The 22,691-nt window shown below is 39.4% G+C and overlaps 1 protein-coding gene across 5 annotated transcripts in view; it reads left to right on the top strand.

Annotated features, from left to right (window-relative positions):
• Positions 1-22,691, top strand: part of PDCD1LG2 (programmed cell death 1 ligand 2) — a 60,270-nt gene that overhangs the window by 21,413 nt on the left and 16,166 nt on the right. For 2 of the 5 annotated variants that reach the window (XM_023213168.1, XM_023213167.1), the window contains exons 3-5: positions 856-978; positions 2,979-3,284; positions 17,028-17,297. In XM_023213168.1, coding sequence (XP_023068936.1) covers positions 856-978; positions 2,979-3,284; positions 17,028-17,297 — 699 coding nt within the window. The remainder of the gene's footprint in view (positions 1-855; positions 979-2,978; positions 3,285-17,027; positions 17,298-22,691) is intronic. The other 3 variants (XM_023213170.1, XM_023213169.1, XM_023213171.1) reach the window with 2 other exon arrangements.

Below are 22,691 nucleotides of genomic sequence, written 5' to 3'. Positions count from 1 at the left end.
CTCAAGTATTTAAGGATGGCTTCCATCATAAAGGGATCTGCCCTGAAGAGGGTCCCATTATGGAGATTCAGAGGTGAGAGCTATTCCAAGTGTGCAGTGGAATAAAATAAAAGAATCATACAGGAGGCCGGGCGCGGTGGCTCAAGCCTGTAATCCCAGCACTTTGGGAGGCCGAGACGGGCGGATCACGAGGTCAGGAGATCGAGACCATCCTGGCTAACACGGTGAAACCCCGTCTCTACTAAAAATACAAAAAACTAGCCGGGTGAGGTGGCGGGCTTGCAGTGAGCTGAGATCCTGCCACTGCACTCCAGCCTGGGAGACAGAGCCAGACTCCGTCTCAAAAAAAAAAAAAAAAAAGAATCATACAGGAAATCTCTTTTTACATGCATTATTTCAGATTCTTTGCAACCTGGCACAGCAAGTGCAGATATGATTAGCACTGTTGTACACACATACACTCACCTTATAGCCCTGCCCCTGTGCCCCTCCTGCACAAAAGAATGCTGGGCACACATGAACTCCTCTCTGTATAAAGGCACATTAATGTTCTAGCCATAGTTAAAACAGGGAATAGAGGCAAGCTATAAATGTCGGTCATTTGAAATAAATCTCAGGTTTGTGGATATCACTATCAAGTGTGCTGTGTGGCAATTAAGAAGGTCAATTTGTGTGATCACAGGCAAGTTGCAGTTTGATGAAAGGAAAGCAGAGGTGAATATATAACCAGGGTCATCCTTTCTTTCTCCCTCTCTCTCTTTCTGTCATTTATTTGCCAAGCTCTTAACTAGAACTTGGTATATGCTACGTACTGGATATATCAAAGCAAACTCAACCTGGTCTTTGCCTTCAAAGATTTGCAGGACAGTGGGAAGAAAAACTTGAATCAGAGGACAACTGCAATGGGAATCATTCAAGCAGCAGAAAACCCAAAAGTTACTTATACTGTGAAATCTGATCAGAGAATGGACTGTCCCGGTTAGTAAAATATCCTGGAGGATAAAGATTGACCATGCATTCCACATATGAATTACCAATTTCCCAAGAATTAAAGGTACGAAAGAAAGGAACGAACATTTGCTGAGTGCCTACTGCCTGACAGATCTAGGCACTTCACATGTAACACCTCGTCCAGCCTCCACCATAATACTGAGAGGTAGAGTCCAAACTCATTTTATAGATAAAGAGGCTGAAGCTCACAGAGATTAAAGGATGGACTCACAGTCAAAGGACTCCTAATCCTGATAGTCAGCATTTGAACCCAGGCTCACCTATCACTATATCCTATGCTCTTGCATATCACATTTTATACTGAAACAACTTCTTGAATAGCTAATGCTTAGAAGAAGTCCCCAAATATTTGTTGAATGAATGATTTGATTGAATGAATGAATGAAGCAAGCTCTACTGAACTAATCTTCTGTGATTATTCCAAAACTACTTCAAGATTTTCCTATACCTCCATCACAATGAATACCCATTCATTAATGATGGAAGCAGCCTAATTTTGTCATTTTTCACACTTTATTGATGTAAACACTACCTTTACTAGTTTGGCCACTCCTTATGCATTTTTATAGAACTATTTAGATCAATTCAACTTTTAAAAAATAAAACCATATACCCCTGTGGTAGATCAAAAACAAGTATCATTTGCATGGGTAAATAGAGAATAGGAAGAAAAATAAATGCAATGAAAATAAAGCAGTGTTATCAAATCCTACCCAGATACTGTTATCTACCTGGAAGATTCCTGTTTGATTAAAAGGAAAAATAGCCAGTGTTAGAGGTGTGGAAGTCTAGTTGCAAATTATATACAATTGAAGGATTAAAATATAATTGAAAAGGGAATAAATTCCTCTCTGAATAATTTAACTCCCTTTAGGCTTTGATTCTGCCTCATCTAAAATCATCTTACATACTTCTAGTGGCGTGTCCCTCACATTTTGGTAAACACTGAGTGGAAACTACAGATTTTGAAGTCAAACATCTGACTGGCTCTGGATTTTAACTTTACTAATGCATGTCCTGAAGTGAACTGCTTGGAGCCAGTTTCCTCAACTATATAACCATAATGACAAAACATGTTTCATGGTCATGTTTTCAGTATTAAACAATATAGTTAAAAGTTCCTAGTACAGTGCCTGGCATGATACATACTAGGTATACATTAAATATCAGTTCCATTTTTCCTTTCCCTTTATTGTTAGAAAATAGAAAGCATCTACAGTGGACTTGTATGATGTCGTGGTTAGAAATACCTGATCTGATTCTGGCTGTGCAATCTTGGGCAAGTTACTTAACCTTTATGTGCCTCATTTTTGTTTTCTGAAAAACAAGGATAGAATATTATTACCTACCTTTCTGGCTTCTAGGAAGACTCAGTGAGACAATGTGTTAGCAGAGTGTCTGACAATTGTAAGAACTCAACAAGTAATAGTTATTAACACCATCACTGGTGAGAGGAAGTGATATTTGGCAGGAAAATATATAAATTAATCAATATGGATTGAGGAAAATGAACCTGGAGAATAGGATGTGAAGGTATTTAAGTAACATGAGCTCAGACCTTGACGGTAGGGAAGTCATAAGGAAGCATTTTGTTCTTATATGACATACGACCTGGAATGACTGTAGGGCTCAGGGGGGCAGGGACTGGAGGTGGGAGAGGCCTCTGAGAGCAAGCAGTGTTGTCCACCAGAAGCTCTTGCTGGGGTGCCCAGAGAGGAGCAAAGGGCAGTCAGCTGCCCAGGAGGGAATGTTTGGAGGAGAGAGCTACCTCAGATCAGCGGGTCAAGAATCCTACTCTTGCCCAGATTGATGGGGCAAAGGAGAGAAAGGATTCGCGAAGGGAATGTCGAGATAATGACAGGTGCCTTTTGGAAAATGGGGGTGAGATGGGTCTCAGGTCACACTTTGTAAGAACTGGAATGTAAAGTAAAGGCAGACAATGGCAAAATATCTTGTTTTCTTTTCAGCTTTATTCACAGTGACAGTCCCTAAGGAACTGTACATAATAGAGCATGGCAGCAATGTGACCCTGGAATGCAACTTTGACACTGGAAGTCATGTGAACCTTGGAGCAATAACAGCCAGTTTGCAAAAGGTGGAAAATGATACATCCCCACACCGTGAAAGAGCCACTTTGCTGGAGGAGCAGCTGTCCCTAGGGAAGGCCTTGTTCCACATACCTCAAGTCCAAGTGAGGGACGAAGGACAGTACCAATGCATAATCATCTATGGGGTTGCCTGGGACTACAAGTACCTGACTCTGAAAGTCAAAGGTGAGTGGTGTCAAAGACTAGAATCCATGGAAGCATCTCTCCAACAGAGGACCTGCAAGTCACAGAAACCCATTAAAGGTAGCTCAAGCAAAAACAAGAAGGCTGCTTTTAAGGAGACAGAGCTATTTCAGAGAAAACGAAAGCATCTGCTCGGAAATAATTTTTGACATCTGAGTACAAAGCAGCTGAAGTACAAGTGAAAGGAGGTAGGAGCTATAGGAATAAAATGGGACTGGAGGAAGCCAGGAAAATTAGTCCTTGAAATGTGGGAGGGTTTGAAAAATAAGCTTTGCCTAATTCACAGTTCTCCCATGGAACATCCCTGACTTGATTATTAAGGTATTCTTTTTCAATAGTTTATACCCTGAATCCAGAGTTTTTAAAACCATGGTTTGCCACCCATTAGTGAATTAAAATATCAATTTAGTGAGTAGCAACCAGATGCATGTTTCCCACCCTTTAAAAAATAATGAATAGAAGAGAATAGATAGAGTAGATCAGAAGACATCACAGAGTAGTACTGAGTACTGTAAAACTAATTTCTGAGGTGGGTGTGTGTGTGTGTTGGGTCATGGTATAAAATTTTTTTTCTTACTTTGGATCATAAAAAAGTTACAAGTTTGGAAAACACTGCTCAAATGCAAGCCCTATTTATTGCAGATGAAGTAGCTGAGATCCAGTGAAGGGAAGTGGGTAGCCCAAGAGAGTCCCATGAAGTCTATAGCTGTCCCTATTCCTCTGGATTCAGGGACCTCTGCACCCCTCCAGCACAAGTCAAAACCCTAAATATAAAGAGAATCTTCACACTCTTGTTTGTTCTAGAAAAGGTGATTTGGGGAAAGACATATGACAACTATAAAAAATGGATTTTGCTTGTTCATTGGCTTATGATCTCTGGGCTTGAGTGCTCTGAGATACACGATGCCAATATTTCTCTGGCCTCTCCCCTCACACGCACTGGACCTCAGATGGTCTATACTGTCTTCTAGAGGGTCTGTGGGTTTTGGCCCCAAAAAACCATTAACCTTGCGAGAAGTGTGTGATTTTATGATCTGGTCATAAAGAAAGGACAAACTAGAGGGACTGGACATGAGGATGAATTTGTGTTCACCCTTGTCCTTGGGCAGGTTATTTTGCCTTTCATAACCTCACATTTTGCTTATTTGTAGAAGAAGAACAATAGTAGTACCAACCACACAGGATTTTTGTCAACATTGAGAGAGATAATGAACATCAAGAACTGAGCATGGTACCTGGCATATAATAAGGGTCCACAGAGTTGGTTAAAAGACCCTCAGTTGTTACAGGGACAGTGATCTCCTCACACCTCAACCATCAGTGAGTCACCAGGAAAGCCATTAGCCTAGATCTAACTGTTTTCTATCTTTATTGCATTTCCTACATCCAGGCAGCAGCTGGAAGGAACTCTAGAATACTGAAGTTAGTCTGAGTCCCCTTAATGTAAGGCTGTACATTCTTGGGATGCCTTGATGTACTCAAATATCTGCAACCCTAAATCACCACCTCTGTGTTTATTGACCTCTATCTGAATGCTGTATTAATGGGCCAGGCCTTCTGCCCATTCTCTCAAGCTGAGGACTGTCTCTCATTCCTGGGGAGGCACCTTGCCTACTCCTTACCTAGACCAGGGATTTCTCAGTTGAGGAGAGATTTGTTACTTATAGTGTTGGTCATCAAACTGGGATATTTGGGGATTACAAAGACTTTTCAAGGGATGTATGGGCACAGGCAGTTTTAGGAAGTGAGTTTCCAGATCCTCATCTTCCCCAAATACTCCTTCCCAAAATTGACGAGCCTGAGAATGTGCATGCCAGGCAAGGCTCTTGGGATTCCCCTGAAACACTTCCTCTTGTAAGCCTACCACTCACTCATCATTAATATAGTCCATTGTCCCAGGGTGTAAAACCCTCTATAGTGTTAAACAAAAGAATGATTGGGAACATTGACACCTGGTGGAACTGTTATGACTAAAAACCCTTTTGCAAATAATGTGGTATCAAATTTTCTGCTTTCAACAACATTGAAGGAGACTCTTATAAAGTTAATAGCTGATAATCAAAAATGAGTAATTTTTGCCATGTAAACCAGGTCAAAGAATGAAATGACATTGCTATAACCAAACTGCTACCATTCCCATTGATTTACTCATACAAACAAGATTCCTTAGCCCTTATAAGCTACAAAAAAATGAAAAATAGAAATAGAATTGATGCTGAATTCCATTATATAGAATCATTCCAACCATGTCATATGCTTCTTCAGATTCATGAATAATTTGAAAAAGACAGCCATATCCATCTTATTAAGAGACACATTTCCAATAAATTTTCATCTTTCATGTTTAATAATTATCAATATTCATAACATTTTACATTTTGATCAAATATGTTAATAATAATAGAAATTAGATCTCAATGCAGAAAACCTTGAACACTTAACGCTTCATAGTCACAAGAGAAAAGTTTTAATTTCAATAACTATAAATATTTTGTTGTTGTAAGGACATATAACAATAATCAATGCAAAATCTGTCAAACAAAAATATGTTACATTAAGACAAAATTCTGTAGGGAAGGTGAAATTGGAAGTGAGCTTCAATGAATGAAAAGAAACAATTTAGACAGTTAGAGAAGAATTTTTTCATTTAATAATATATTTATTTTTACTTAGAAGGAATTGAATTCATTAGGTTCCTTACCTTAAAAAGCCTCTCTTATTTGTCTTATTTATTTATTCTCTTTCTGTCCACACTTTCCAGTCTCATTCCCCTTTTTTAACGCAGGAAATCATTCCAGCGTGTTTCATACATATTCTTTTGTTTGTAAGAACTTATTTAAAATATGTAATATTGTTTTAGATGCATTTTTTTCTTGTGGAAACTATATTGTACTATGTACATATATTTTAGAAATTGACACATTAACTAAGTTTATTGTGAAAACATGATTACAAGCAATGACAGACATACAGTAGAAAAAAATCTGAAGTTATGTGCACCTTCTTTTGAGACTTTTTTTTGGGTATATGTGAAATGTATTTTATCTTTTTTTAAATTGACAATAATTGTACATATTTATGGGGTACCTAGTGATGTTTCAGTATGTACAATGGATAGTGATCAGATCGGGGTAATTAGCATATTCATCATCTCAAATATTTATCATTTCTTTGTGTTGAGAACATTCCATGTCCTCCTTCTAGCTATTTGAAACTATATACTGTTGTTAAATATTTGTATGTATTTTTCAAGGATGATGTTGTATATAAAAGATAACTTATTTCATATTTAGACACCTTTGGATACATATGTAAGAGTAAAATAATTGTTTTACTAAAAAAATTCGTAAGATGCTGAACATTATATGTTTTTCCAGTATAGAAACCTATGAAAAATTCTAAGAATCAACTTAATAGGTGAGAAGAGCATACTGTATCATAATTATTTTAGGAGGAAGCAATAAAAAAGTTGAAAACCATCACTAAGAGTAGGCTACCCTGATCCAGGGTCTCTATAAGAAGCAAGATAGATCTGGGGCCCCAGTGAGGGTTCCCATGAATGAAGCAGGACTAGAAGAAGGACATGTTTTTATCTTAAAATGCCTGATCCATGGCATAAAGCTTGAAAATGGGTTTGTTTATAGCACCTTCGTTGATGTCTGGGCAGAAATTCACATCAAAAATAGTGAAAAGAGTTAATTTGAAAAGGACAAAAAAAATTATGAGGTGGAATGACTGGAGATTCTGGAGGACTGTGGTTTCTGAAAAGCCAGATGGCATCTACATTCCTGGGGGCAATCCATCTGAGGAAGGGGCGGGAGCATGGGCAAAGAACAGAGAGGCCCCAGGAACCCAGTGGTCTCTCAGAGGAACTGGGGTTGAGAACGGGTCTGTGCAAAGGTTTCCAGACAGGGTCGCAGAGGAGGCACTAAAAACAAGAACTCCAAGGGCCAAACCATCCTGAAGGCCTGGGCAGGTCAGGGGAATGGGAAGAGCCAACACCAGGAATACGCTGAAGCTTACAGAAGTACTTCAAACCAGAAACAATGAATTTAAACTATGCCCTACAACAAATAGACTTAACAGATATTTACAGAACATTCTATCAACAATTGCAGAATATACATTCTATTCATCAGCATATGGAACATTCTCCAAGATAGACCATATAATAGGCCACAAAACAAGTCTCAGTAAATGTAAGAAAATCAAAATTATAACAAGTACTCTCTTAGATCACAGTGAAGTAAAACTGGAAATCAACTCCAAAAGGAACCTTCAAAACCATGCAAATACATGGACGTTAAATAATGAATGATCACTGGGTGAACAATGAAATCAAGATAGAAATAAAAAACTCTTTGAACTGAATGATAATAGTGATACAACCTATCAAAACTCTGGGATACAGCAAAAGCAGTGCTAAGAGAAACGTTCATAGCATTAAATGCCTACATCAAAAAGTCTGAAAGAGCACAAATAGGCAATCTAAGGTCACACCTCCCGGAGCTGGAGAAACAAGAACAATCCAAACCCAAACCCAGCAGAAGAAAAGAAATTACAAAGATCAGGGCATAACTAAATGAAATTGAAACAAAAAAATACAAAAGAGAAATTAAACAAAAATCTGTTTATTTGAAAAGATAAATAAAATTGGTAACCAAGAAAAGAAGAGAGAAGATCCAAATAATCTCAATTAAAAACGAAATGGAGATATTACTACTGATATCACGGAAATACAAAAGATTATTCAAGGCCACCATGAATACCTTTACATGTATAAACTAGAAAAGCTAGAGGAGATGGATACATTCCTGAAATATACAACCCTTCTAGATTAAACCAGGAAGATATAGAAACTATAAACAGATCAATAACAAGCAGCAAGATTGAATGGTAACTTTTAAAATTGTCAACAAAAAAAGTCCAGGACCAGACAGATTCACAGCTGAATTCTATCAGACATTCAAAGAAGAATTGGTCCCAATCCTATTGACACTATTCCACAGGATAGAGAAAGAGGGAATCCTCCCTAAATCATTCTATGAAGTCAGTAGCACGCTAATACCAAAACCAGGAAAGGACATAACAAAAAACAAAAGCTAAAGACCAGTATCCCTGATGAACATAGATGCAAAAATCCTCAACAAAATACGAGCTAACCAAATCCAACAGCATATCAAAAAGATTATCCACCATGATCAAGTGGGTTTTATACCAGGGATGCAGGGATGGTTTAACATCCACAAGTTAATAAATGTGATACACCACACAGAATTAAAAACAAAAATCACATGATCATGTCAATAGACCCAGAAAAAGCATTTGACAAAATCTAGCATCCTTTATGATTAAAACCCTCAGCAAAATCAGCACAGAAGGAACATATCTTAAGGTAATAAAAGCTACCTATGACAAACCCACAGCCAACATTATACTGAATGGGAAAAAGTTTAAAGCATTCTCCCTAAGAACTGGAACAACACAAGAATACCCACTTTCACCACTTTTATTCAGCATAGTACTGGAAGTCCTGGCCAGAGCACTCAAAGAGAAAGAAATAAAGGGCATCCAAATTGGTAAAGAGGAAGTCAAACTGTTGCTGTTTGCTGATGATATGATCATATACCTAGAAAACCCTAAGGATTCATCTTAAAAGCTCCTAGAACTGGTAAACGAATTCAGCAAAGTTTCAGGATACAAAATTAACATACACAAATCAGCAGCTCTGCTATACACCAACATCAACCAATAGCTGCAAAAATAAAATAAAATACTTAGGAATATACCTAACCAAGGACATGAAAGACCTCTACAAGGAAAACTACAAATCACTACTGAAAGAAATCAAAGATGACACAAACAAATGGAAACACATCCCATGTTCATGAATACGTAGAATCAATATTGTGAAAATGACCATACTGGCAAAAGCAATCTACAAAGTCAATGCAATCCCCATCAAAATACTACCATCGTTCTTCACAAAACTAGAAAAAACAATCCTAAAATTCATATGGAACCAAAAAAGAGCCCACATAGCCAACGCAAGAAAGACTAAGCAAAAAGAACAAACCTGGAGGCATCACATTGCCTAACCTCAAACCATACTATAACACAATTGTCACCAAAACAGCATAATACTAGTATAAAAATAGGCACATAGACCAATGGAACAAAACAGAGAACCTAGAAATAAAGCCAAATACTTACAGCCCACTGATCTTTGACAAAGCAAACCAAAACATGAAGTGGGGAAAGGACACCCTATTCAACAAACGGTGCTGGGATGATTGGCTAACCACATGGAGAAGAGTAAACTGGATCCTCATATCTCACCTTGTAAAAAAATCAACTCAAGATGGATCAAAGACTTAAATCTAAGACCTGAAACCATAAAGATTCTAGAAGATAACATCAAAAAAGCCCTTCTAGACATTAACTTAGGCAAAGACTTCGTGACCAAGAACCCAAAAGCAAATGCAACAAAGACAGATAAATAGTGAGACTTAATTAAACTAAAAAGCTTCTGCACGGCAAAAGAAATAATCAGCAGAGTTAACAGACAACCCACAGAGTGGGAGAAAATGTTCACAATGTATACATCTGACAAAGGACTAATATCCAGAATCTACAAGGTATGCAAATAAATCAGCAAGAAAAAAAAAGCAAACAATCCCATCAAAAAATCGGCTGAGGACATGAATAGACAATTCGCAAAAGGAGATATACAAATGACCAATAAGCATATGGAAAAATGCTCAACATCACTAATTCTCAGGGAAATGCAAATCAAAACCACACTGTGATACCACCTTAGTCCTGCAAGAATGGCCATAATAAAAAAATAATAGATGTTGTCATGGATGTGGTGAAAAGAGAACACTTTTACACCATTGGTGGGAATGTAAACTAGTACAACCACTATGGAAAACAGTGTGGAGATTCCTTTAAAAACTAAAAGTAGATCTACCATTTGATCCAGCAATTCCACTACTAGGTATCTACTCAGAGGAAAATAAGTAATTATTTAAAAAAAGATACTTGCACACGCATGTTTATAGTGGCACAATCAGCAATTGCAAATATCCAGCCCAAATGCCCATCAATCAGTGAGTGGATAAAGAAAATGTGGTATATATATTATACATACATATATATGTATATTATACACACACACACACACACACACACACACACCATGGAATACTACTTAGCTATGAAAAGGAATGAAATAATAGCATTTGCAGCAACCTGGATGGAATTGGAGACTATTATTCTAAATGAAGTAACTCAGGAATGGAAAACCAAACATTGCATGTTCTCACTTTAAGTGTGAGCTAAGCTATTAGGATGCAAAGGCATAAGAATGATACAGTGGACTTTCAGGACTTGGAGGAAAGGATGGGTGGGGGTGAGGGATTAAGAAAATACACATTTGGTACAGTGTACACTGCTTGTGTGATGGGTGCACCAAAGTCTTAAAAATTACCACTAAAGAATTTATCCATGGCCAGGCGCGGTGGCTCACGCCTGTAATGCCAGCACTTTGGGGGACCAAGGTGGGCAGATCACCTGATGTCAGGATTTTGAGACCAGCCTGGCCAACATGGTAAAACCCCATCTCTACTAATAATACAAAAATTAGCCAGGCGTAGTGACACACACCTGTAATCCCAGCTACTCTGGAGGCTGAGACAGGAGAATCGCTTGAACCCAGGAGGCAGAGGTTGCAGTGAGCTGAGAGTGAGCTAAGATCGCACCACTGCACTCCAGCCTGGGCGACAGAGTGAGACTCCATCTCCAAAAAAACAAAACAAAACAAAAAAACTTATCCATGTAACCAAACACCACCTGTTCCCCAAAAACGTATTGAAATAAAAAATAAATTTTAAAAAAAAGTACTTCAAACCAACAAAAAAGGCCCAAGAATGACAAGAATTCAACTTCAGCAAGTACAGGAAGGAGGCGGCATGACCTCCATTAAAAGGGCCTTCACCCTAAGAAGGAAAAAAAACAAGGGCAGAGGAAGGAAACAGTCAAAGAGAAGCAAGGCAGGAGTGAAAAGACAACTGCACGTTTAAGCCTCTAGGGCCCAAGGAAAGCATTTGCTAGAAGAGTCAAGTCTCAGTGTCTTTTTTTCCCTTGGGGAAGCAGAAGGGCATAAGAAAATCGGAGTCAAGAAAACAATGTTCTGAGCTCTGCCTGCAGTAGGGGGAAGCCATTGGAGTAAAACAATACATGTTTTAAAAATAAAGAAAGAAAATTATTTTAAAAAAGAAAACAATGCCCTGAATTTCAAAGGGGGGAAAGCTCCTGGGAATTACAAACTTGTTAACCTGCTATTCTTTTTCAGGCAATTTAACAGATGAATTGAAAGCAGTCCTAAAAGATTTAACTGATTACTAGAAACTTGCATAGATCCTCTAAGACCAAGGCATATAAAACTACATTTTACCATTTATTTACTGTCATTATGACTATAAAACAGATACTACCATGTACACAGCTCATCGTTATTTCAGAAATTACAGCATTGCTTGTAACATATCTGTCAGACGGCCAGAACAAACCAGGGAAACAGAAACCATTTAAACCTGTGGAAATCTAAAGCAGATAACAGTAATTCTTTTAATGAGGGAGACTGAGAAGCCAAACAGAGAACAGGAAAGCAATTCAGAAATTAGCAATAGCAGAAAGCTGCTCCTTCCACTAGGCTATAGGGAAAAGGGGGAAGTCAGGGTTAATGGAGCCCAGGCATTAAAGTCACTTGACAGACACTGGAACCCGATGGGCCTGTCCATTGGTATCTGGAGCCAGGGAAGAGATGCATCTTCTGCTGGAGAGGCCACAAAAGTATAGAGCATGGGGGAGAAATACCTTCCCTTCTCCCTCCCATCCATCCTCTAGTGTTCCTGTCCTGCTTCCTATTGGCTGTCATGTGCCTAGGCTATACAGGCCACAGGAATCTGCCTTCCTGCAACACAGAGCAGAGAAGAAAAAGTGAGAGATGGATCTGAAGGCAAACAGACCCAGGACGCACAAAGCACACACCTTGTGTATAAGGTGGTAAAAGGTGGGATAATAACACAGCTGACTAGATCTATAACAGACTGAACAGCTTGTAGTTGTTGAGTCAGGGACAACGAAGGCTGGTTGATGGTCTTGAGTCAACTTGGAGACAATCTCCAAGTGCTAAGGGGTCTGTTATTCAGGTTGTAAGGATATAGCCAACTTAACTGAGCAGCAGATCATACATTTAGCAAAATTGATCTTATGACCTTAGGTTACATTAAAACCCTGGATATCTGTGCTGCTTAGATAATACCTAGAATATAGATTGTGTTACAGTATCCTTTTTAAAGAACTTGGCAAAACTAAACTATACCCAAAGACTACTATCTGGAAATGGGTCTGAAGACTGTGTCTTGTGAGATACAGTTAAAGGAGTTAGGCATGTTTTACTTAGGGTTGAAAAGACTAGATGGAGTATTTCCAGTTATCTTCAAATACCAGAAGGGTTACCTACAATAATTGCTAACACTAATTGAGTTATGTTCTAGACATCTAACTAATTTATTTATTTAACACCCTTGTTAAGGATAAGTATTGCTGTATCCATTTCATAAACAAGAAAACCGAGGGTTTAAGAGGTCGTGTAACTAGCCCTTGACTAAAGCCTAGTCAAACTGCTTAGATTCTGAACTCTTGTTTTTAACTATGGTGCTTACCATATGTTGTGTTACTAAACTAGACAAATACTAATGGGTAGAAGCTACAAAGAGGCACAATTTTGCTTGGCATGAAGAAAATCTTTCCAATGGAAGTTTAACTTGCTTATTATATAATCATGGCAAAGACTGCTTCTAGAGGAAGTAGGAGTTTCCATTCATAGATGTTTTCAAGCAAAAGTTAATTATTTAGCAGGTTACTAATATCAGAAGATAAATATTACTAAAGATAACAAGGGACACTTCATAATGATAAAAAAGTGAGTTCTAAACACATAACAATCCTAAATGTGTGTCCATTTAACAGGATAGCTTCAAATATTAAACAACAATTGGCAGACTTAGGAGAACTAGTCAAATCCACATTTACATTTGAGATTTCAACTCATCTCTATTATAACTGATAGAACAATTAAGAAAATAGAAAATCTGAACAACACAATTAGCCATCTTGACCTAATTGACATATGGTATATAGAATGTACACCCAGCAACTGAAGAATACACATTGTTTTCAAGTGTATGTGGAACATTTATCAAAGCAATTATCTAGGAGAATTGCTGTAGAAGGTGTTTTTCATTGAGCAATAAGTCAGATGACTTGAATTTTTGGAGTACTTCCACCTCTTAAATTATAAAATTTACTCATCTTTTCCTAAGAATATCACCCTCAGTCCAGCTTCTCCATTGGGAAGCGATTCCTTTTCTGCCACCTCCCAAATAAGAAAGAGGCTGTGGAGACATTTCTGATACTGCAAAAATGTAGGATATGGGCTCCTGTCCCTTCCCCAAACCTTGCTGATTCTTGTAGCCGAAGAGCTCTCTCTATGTCTACCTATCTGCTCCCTCATGTATCCCAAGTCAAAGCCTCAGGCAAGCTCCCGATTCCTGGCATCCCTACTTCTGAAATCACTTCTCAACCAGGACACCAAGATAAGCTTCTTAGTCCAAGCCAACTGCAATAGTGGATTGGACCCTCACCTATAGTACTCTGTTCCTGTTCTTGTTCTACTTCATTCCCCAAAAGACTTGAGAGCTTACAGAAATAATCTACAGTATGATCATATAAAATGATTACAAAAGACATTGAACCAAGGGAAAATAAGTGTAGATAAATAACATAAAATGACAGATAAAGTGAGTACTCGAAATGCACACTTCAGGTACTGTTTGATTGTGAAAGATAGGCCAAAGTTTTGACTTCAAGGAGACTGGTGAGTCTAACAGGTCAAGTCCTTCAGTAGACTGCTTCAGTGCCTGAATCGCCTCATCTTCTACTAGTGCTGGGTGCTCCTAAGAACCCCAGAGCATATTCCTCTACCTGCTTATGTTGCTCCATCCCTGGACATCTGCAATTACACAGAGACACATCCTCTTATGGTGATTCCAATGCAGAATGCATTACAAAATAGGAATATGAATTTTACCTACCTCATAGGGTCTGAGTATCATTTAAATGACATAATGTATTATATGTATTATGTATATTTACACATTAAGGGGAAAGATGTCAGAGCTTTTTGGGACACACCAGCAGGCCCAGCTGGGTGTGCTGACCACATGGAGACAAGAACTTCAAGGGAGAGCCCAAGTGCAGGCAGGTTCTGGTGGATGTTGCACTGTGCAGTGACCCTGCTCTCTAGTGAACCCAGATCTAGTGGGTGTTGTTTGCTACAACGAGTCAAATTGTCAACTCTTAACATTGAGACCTACAACACAGGAGGGGAACAGAGGGGAAAAATTGTGAAGAAGGGCATGAACATTCCTTCTCTTCCGCAGAATGTAAAAGGACGTGGCACAAAGCTCAACACATAGAAAACAATAAGTAAATCATACACATCAGATGGTTTTCACATGGTTGTTACCACTATTTTTAATGTGAAATTGCTTTTCACAAAGTTTGTACCTATTTATACTTCCAACAATTTAGGAGAAAAAAGTTGTATCACACCTCTGCCTTTACTTCAAGACTATCCTTACTTCAAAAATTGTATCGAAATTTAATTTATTAAAGGAATATTTCCTACCTAATGAAAGCCAGTGCTCATTCCCTCTTCCTCTCACCAAAAATCAACAGGTGACTTTCCACACTGCCTGGTAACTACATATCGTATTGATATTTGTTTATTTTTAGCTATTATCTAAGACCACTGGAAGGTTTGTTCTTGTGGCTTCTAGTCTCTCAGAATATCATGTTTATTTTATTTATTCTTAAAGCTTTTATAAAGTTATAAAGTTTTATTTTAATTTTAAAATTTATTTTTAACTGGCAATGATGTATATTTATGGGGTACAATGTGATGTTTTGATCTATGTATAGATTATAGAAAGAGTCAGTCAAGCCAGGCAAGGTGGCTCACGCCTACAATCCCAGCACTTTGGGAGGCCGAGGCAGGTGGATCACCTGAGGTCAGGAGTTTGAGACTAGCCTGACCAACATGGTGAAACCCCATCTCTACTAAAAATAGAAAAAATTAGCCAGGCATGGTGGCAGGTGCCTGTAATCCCAGCTACTCAGGAGGCTGAGGCAGGAGAATCGCTTGAACCTGGCGGGTGGAGGTTGCAGTGAGCCAAGATCACGCTGTTGTACTCCAGCCTGGGTGACAACAGTGAAACTCTGTCTCAAAAAAAAAAAAAAAAAAGAATAAATCAAAGTAGTTAACATATCACATCACCAAGTTTTTTTTTTTTTTTTGTGGTGAGAATGTAAAAAATTCATGCTTTTAGCAAATTGGAATACAGAATACATTATTATTAACTGTGGTCATCACACAGGGCAATAGATCACTATAACATTTCCTCCACTCTGAGACTGAGCAACATCTGCTCCATCCCCAGCCTCTGATAACCACCTTTCTACTCTGTTTCTATGGGATCTACTTTTATAGATTTCACAAATAAACAAGATCATACATTATCCGTCTTTCTGTGCCTGGCTTATTCAACTTAGCATAATACCCTTCAGTTCCATCCATGTTGTCATGAATGACAGATTTTACTTATTTCTAAGGGCTGTATAGTATTCCATTGTGTATATATACCACATTTTCTTTATTCATTCTCTGTTGATGGACATTTAGGTTGGTTCCACATCTTGGTTATTGTGAATCATGCTGAAATGAGCATAGGAATACAGATATCTCTTCAACATACTAATTTCAATTCCTTTGGATATATACCCAGAAATAGGACTGCTGGATCATGTGGTAATTCTATTTTTAATTTTTTGAGGAACCTCTATACTATTTTCCAAAATGACTATACTTAGATCTCAGCTTTCTTGAGAGCAGGGAGCCATATCTGATTAATTCACTCTGCATATACTGCAAAGAAGCATATGTGTGCATGAACTGTGTGTATTTGTGTATATGTATGTATATGTGTTAGGGAGAAGTGCAGAATAAATATACCCAACTCTTGACTATTTATAGACATTATCTAGGTCTTTATTTTTTTCTCTTCTTAATCTCAAAGAAAACTGAGGAAAGGAGGAAGTAAAAAGTAAATTTTTGACTGAAGATGTCTGGAAAAAGTACCAAATAAAGTGAGATAGTGGGTAATCTAGTGATTTTTATTTTTCCATCCTCTTTCTGCCCCCAATTGTGAAATAATTTACAGCACTATAAGAAAGAAGCCACCAATTTTGGTAGCTTAGACCACTGTTGAGATCTGGAATCAGAATTCCAATGTTCAAATATTAGTCCTACCAGTTATAAGCTCTATGACTATAAGCAAAATACTCAACTTCTCTATCTTCAGTTACCCTGCACAAAAATTGGGAATATCAACGATGCCATCTTTATTGCATTGTAAGAACTAAATAATTCAACATGTGGAAAATAGCATGATATCAGGGATATAGAATGTGTTTACAAATGATAACCATTATTAATATTGATAGTGATAATTTTATTCATTTCACATGGCATTAAGTACCAAGCTCTATAGGAATCAGAAAATAAAGTGTTATTTCTTTTTCTTCTCTATTGTCCAGCTTCCTACAGGAAAATAAACACTCACATCCTAAAGGTTCCAGAAACAGATGAGGTAGAGCTCACATGCCAGGCTACAGGTTATCCTCTGGCAGAAGTATCCTGGCCAAACATCAGCGTTCCTGCCAACACCAGCCACTCCAGGACCCCTGAAGGCCTCTACCAGGTCACCAGTGTTCTGCGCCTAAAGCCACACCCTGGCAGAAACTTCAGCTGTGTGTTCTGGAATGCTCAAGTGAGGGAACTTACTTTGGCCAGCATTGACCTTCAAAGTAAGAGCTGCCCCCACTTCCTAGGTCTATCAGTCAGGGTTCAGGCAAGAAACAGATGGCACACTCCAGTGATTGGAGGAGAGTGTAATAAAGGGACTATTTATGAAGGTGTGATCAGCATTTGTAGAAACTACAAAGCATAGTGCAGAACACTGGGGCTTCAATATTGGGAGAGTAATTACCACTGTTGGAGAAGTTACTGGAATCAGAAGGCAACTGTAGGGAAAGCCCCATTTCACAGAAGCTGTAGCTACAGAATAGGGAAGCTGCCATCTGCAGCAACTCCAAAGGGTGGAAGCTGGATGAATGAATACCCCAACCTCATTCTCCTCCCACCCTCCAATCTCCTGCTAGTGCCTTCCATTGGCTGAACCCTGCTAGAAGTCAGAGAATACAAGGGTCCACTGTTGTATTCCATAAAAGTCAACTTCTCAGGGCTCAGAGCAGTGTTGAAGTGTATAGAACAGATCTGGAGAGGAAACAGAAAATATCTAGTACAATAGCTAATGACTGTGACTCATGTACAGTGTCATGAGCCAGCAGAATGAATATTTCTTTGCTGTATTTGCTGCCAGTCAGCTGGTTATGGGGTTTTTCCAAGAAATTTGGTCTCTTACAAAATCCTTCAGAGCCTTGACTGGCTATGCTGGGTATTTTTGGAAGGGATCCCATACTTTTGATCTTCATACACCAGCAGAATTTCAAACAATCTTGGGAAAATAACAACTTTTATCTGCCAAGTAAGGACAACAAACACCTAGTATCACAATCATTTCACAAGAGACAGGTAATTTCATCACCAAATGCATGTTTCCTAATACTCCTATATCAAATTACCACAAACTTCACAGTTTAAGACAACACAGATTTACTACCTGATACTTATGGAGGCCAGAAGCCAGACTTGAGTTTCACTGGGCTCACATCAAGGTGTCAGCAGGATTGCAGAGGCCCTAAGGGAAGATTCCACTTTCCCGTCTTTTCCAGCTGCTAGAGGACACCTGCATTCATTGCCTTATGGCCCCTCCAACTTCAGAGGCAGCAACCCCATCATTCAGCCCTCTGCTTCTGTCACCACATCTCTCTCACTCTCTCTCTCTTTTTTTTTTTTTTTTTTGAGATGGAGTCTTATTCTGCCACCCAGGCTGGAATGCAGTCCCACTATTCCGGCTCACTCCAAGCTCCGCCTCCCAGGTTCAAGAAATTCTCCTGTCCCAGCCTCCTGAGAAGCTGGGATTACAGGCACATGCCACCATGACTGGCTATTTTTTGTATTTTCAGTAGAGATGGGGTATCTCCATGTTGGCCAGGCTGGTCTCAAACTCCTGATCTCAGGTGATTTGCCTGCCTCGGCCTCCCAAAGTTCTGGGATTACAGGCATGAGCCACTGTGATCAGCCACATCTCTTTCTCTAACTAGCTTGCTTCTCTTTGCCACCTCTTAAGGACCATTGTGATTGCATTAGGTACTGCATCCCCCCGGTTATTCGGGGTGATCTTCCCATTGATCTTCCCATCTCAAGGTCCATCTTCAAAATTCCTTTTGCCATGTAAGGTGACATATTCACATGTTCCAGGGATTAGAATATGGACATCTTTGGAGACAGCCATCATTTTATCTATCCTACTGAGATATACTGTCAGAATAAAGGACAGTCCCTAGTACTGATTCAATTTGGCTTTATAGAAAATTCACTATATTGTCATTGTATTTCACATTTTGCCCATTGTCTTAGCTGGGTAAGACAGAGCCTATGATAAGGACTTGTGTGGCATGCAGGTATTTAATTGGTAACCCAAGAGGGCAGAAACAAGAGATTTAGGAGTTTAAGAGAGAATAATATAAGAGTATATTATCAAAGTTGTTTGTGTGGGCAAGAGAAACTCAAATATTCAAGGACCAGCATGTAGATAGCCTCCTAAGATATCTACTCAAAGAATTTCAGGTGGAAGGACTTGTTCATCTGCTTCACGTCCATTGGTTGACAGTAATATGAACTCCATTCTGCTGCTGGGCTAGACATGCATGTGGGCTGAGTGAGCTTTCCCCAGCATCCGTCGCATCAGAAAAGTCTCCGAGCAGAAAGAAAAGTATCCAATTTGAGGTGAATTACTGACCTTGAAGTGAGTGTAAGCCCACCCAGAATTCTACCCCCAGCTGGCTGAAGTGAAAGGTGGGGCTGAGAGGAAATAAGGCAGGACTTCAGAGTCCCCACTTGTACTATTCAAATCCACTCAAGCCCTACATTAAGTTGGCTCTGTCACTGAGCCTTCCAGCTGGGAGGGAGCCACAATCTCTGCAAAAGATTTAATGTACACCAGTTTGTGGAACAAGCTGCAGTTCCTGCTGCTGCTGTTGATCCCAAGCCACAGGTGATATTTGTTGTCTCACTCATCCACCATACATTCCAGATTTCCCTCACCCAACACCTCAGATGGAATGGTTTCTTTGCCTGATAGGGTGACCCAGACTTACGACCCGAAGAGATCTGAGCTTTTGCTCATCATGTCCTTAACAGACTGGGGTTGTTGCAAATATCTTTTCATTATCACTGGATATGGAAGTAAAAAGAACCAGTGAATCAGTGGACCCCTGAGTTCCAGACATACTCTTCCTTGTCTCCATTATATAGCAGTGTTCAAGATTTTCATGATAATCAAGATTGATTACTCCACCAGTATGGTAATTTTTTTCTTTGCTCACTGGTCTGCCAATATTAAGAGCTCTAGGTGGCCAGACCAGTAGCACAGCTTTAGATGCTAGAATTCCCCATAGGAAGCCAGACAGACCTTTGATCCAGCAAAGCCTAAATGTGCAGGGTTGAGCGAACTTCTATAAGTGAGTCATTGGAAGTAATGGTGAAAGGGGCCAACCTACAGCATTGGGATAGCCCTGGTACAGACACAGAATATGCTTGAGGAGGTTGTCAGGAGGAAGTGAATTAGACCTTGCACAGTACTACCACCATCAAGTGTAGTTGGGGTGAGGCAGACATGGTATGAGTTGAGGCATCAGAGATATCTGATGCTTTATCCCAAATTAAAATTAATTTTTTTCATGGAGTGACACTGATCCACAGGCCAGACTCTAAGAACTTTGCAGTGACTGAATACCCATCTCATCATTACTTTCCTGGTATTTTCTTCTGGAAAAAATTATTCCCTGATACCGTTTTCAGAGGCAGCTAGATGTACTGTCATCTCTCCCCTCTTTCCACTTCCCTACCTATCTGCAGTTTAGTACCCAATGCCAACACTAAAATTAGCCCAGCTTCTTTACAACTAAATTATTAGTTTAGAAAGAAAGATAGGAGTCATGCTAAGGACCTTAACTGAAATCAAAACATTAGAGGCTGGGCACGGTGGTTCATGTCTGTAATCCCAGTACTTTGGGAGGCCAAGGCAGGAGGATCACTTGAGCCCAGTAGATTGAGGTTACAGTGAGCTACAATTGTGCCACTGTACTCTACTCCAGCCTGGGCAACAGAGTGAGACTCTGTCTCCCAAAAAGAAAAGGAAAGGGGAGAGGAGAGGAGGGGAGGTAGGGAGGGGAAAGAAAGAAACTAGAAATCCATCAATTTTAGGACCAACTTCAGGTAAAAAAATGAATTATGCAAGTTGGTCTTTCAACATTCTCTACCTCTCTTTATATCATGGTTAAGACCACAGACTTCTCACCTCATGAAAGATGAACTCTAACTAATTCATACTAAAGCTAAAACCTCTAAGGAGGATTAAATATGAGCAATCCCAGGATAACTTTTTTTTCCCCTGGAATTGTTTACTCAACTGTCCTTTGTTATGTGGAATTTTCTGCCTGGTTAAGTGTAGGCCAGTACTTTGGATGAACTGTAGTTTTCTAGAAAGACGCTTTTTATATAAGAACCTCTCCAGGGAAATAGGGGCCTGTATAAGATGAATTTAGAAATAACTAGAGTCCACCCTTTACACTACTGATTATGTCAGTGTTTTGTTCTGCACGGTAGAGAAGTGAAAAGGCAGACTGACCATTTCTCTGAAAGCCTTTATGCTGTGAGAAGTTAACAGTGGAGTAAAATGGCCACCCTGCTCTCTCCACGGGAGCCAACATGGCTGACTAAATAGTCAACAACCATAGGAGAGACCTGTGGGGTCTTCATCAGAGCTCAGGATCTCCTAGGGTATCACTCATAAATGCAGCCATCAGGGAGATGGAGAAATCTTTGTGTAGTTAGAAATTCTCAACCTGGTTTTACTCATCCTTCCCAGGTTTGTATTTGTCCTACTGTTCACTGACATGGATCCTCTGCTTCATTAACTATCCCTTCCTCACCACATGCTCTCTGAACGTGGTTGAACCTTTTCTACCTCCATGCCTTCTTTGCTCACGTTTGTCCACATAAATATCATTATTTTTCTCTCTACTAGCTCCAAGCCCACCCTCTCTCTGGGGCAGCTCAGTCACTCCAGGGCACAAGGGAGTCTTTCCCTCATCCCACATTTTGAGACCTATCACCTGGACCATTTGTTTGCCTTATAATTGTGGTTGCCTTTTTAATTGCTATTTTATTTTCCATGTATTTTCACTGTTCACACAAGTCTTCTTCATTCTACACTAAGGCAGAAGCAGAGTGCTGTGTTCATAATAAGTGCTCAACAAATGTTGGGTTGATGGGTTGGAGACTTCATCTTAGATAATACCAGTCCCATCATCCCAGCTACCAGACTGTGTGGACAGCCAGGTCAGAGCAGCCAAATGATATTCTAGCTTGTGGCACAAATACCAGCAACAAAATAACCAAAGTCACACATCTGCCTCATTATATCATTGCTAAGAGTATGCAATTATTGGCCAGGCACAGTGGCTCATGCCTGTAATCCTAGCACTTTGGGAGGCTGAGATGGGTGGATTGTTTAAGGCCAGGAGTTCAAAACCAGCCTGGCCAACATGGTGAAACCTCATCTCTAATAAAAATACAAAAAATTAGCTGGGCATGGTGGCAGTTGCCTATAATCCCAGCTACTCATGAGGCTGAGGCAGGAGAATCACTTGAACCAGGAGGCAGAGGTTGCAGTGAGCCAAGATCATGCCACTGCATTCCAGCCTGGGCAACAAGAGTGAAACTCCGTCTCAAATAAATAGAAAATAAATGAATAAAATGTCAAAAGAGTATGCAAGGATTTTAAAACAACTTAGAGGAATATGTATTAGGATACAGGCTAAGCTACCATAATGAAGAGACCTCAAAATATAGTGAGAAGAAAGACAGAAGTTTATTTCTTTCCAGGTAACACTCAGGTGGTTCAGAGCAGCTAAGTAGCTATGTTCCATAGAGTCATTCAGTGATCCAGGTTCTTTTCATCCTGTTGCTCTGCCGTTCTCCAGGATGTTGTCCCTATAAAATTGCCAAAGCTC

The sequence above is a fragment of the Piliocolobus tephrosceles genome, chromosome 14 (assembly GCF_002776525.5).
Source record: "Piliocolobus tephrosceles isolate RC106 chromosome 14, ASM277652v3, whole genome shotgun sequence".
In the NCBI taxonomy this organism is placed as follows: domain Eukaryota; kingdom Metazoa; phylum Chordata; class Mammalia; order Primates; family Cercopithecidae; genus Piliocolobus; species Piliocolobus tephrosceles.
This window is presented reverse-complemented; position numbering and strand designations above follow the sequence as displayed.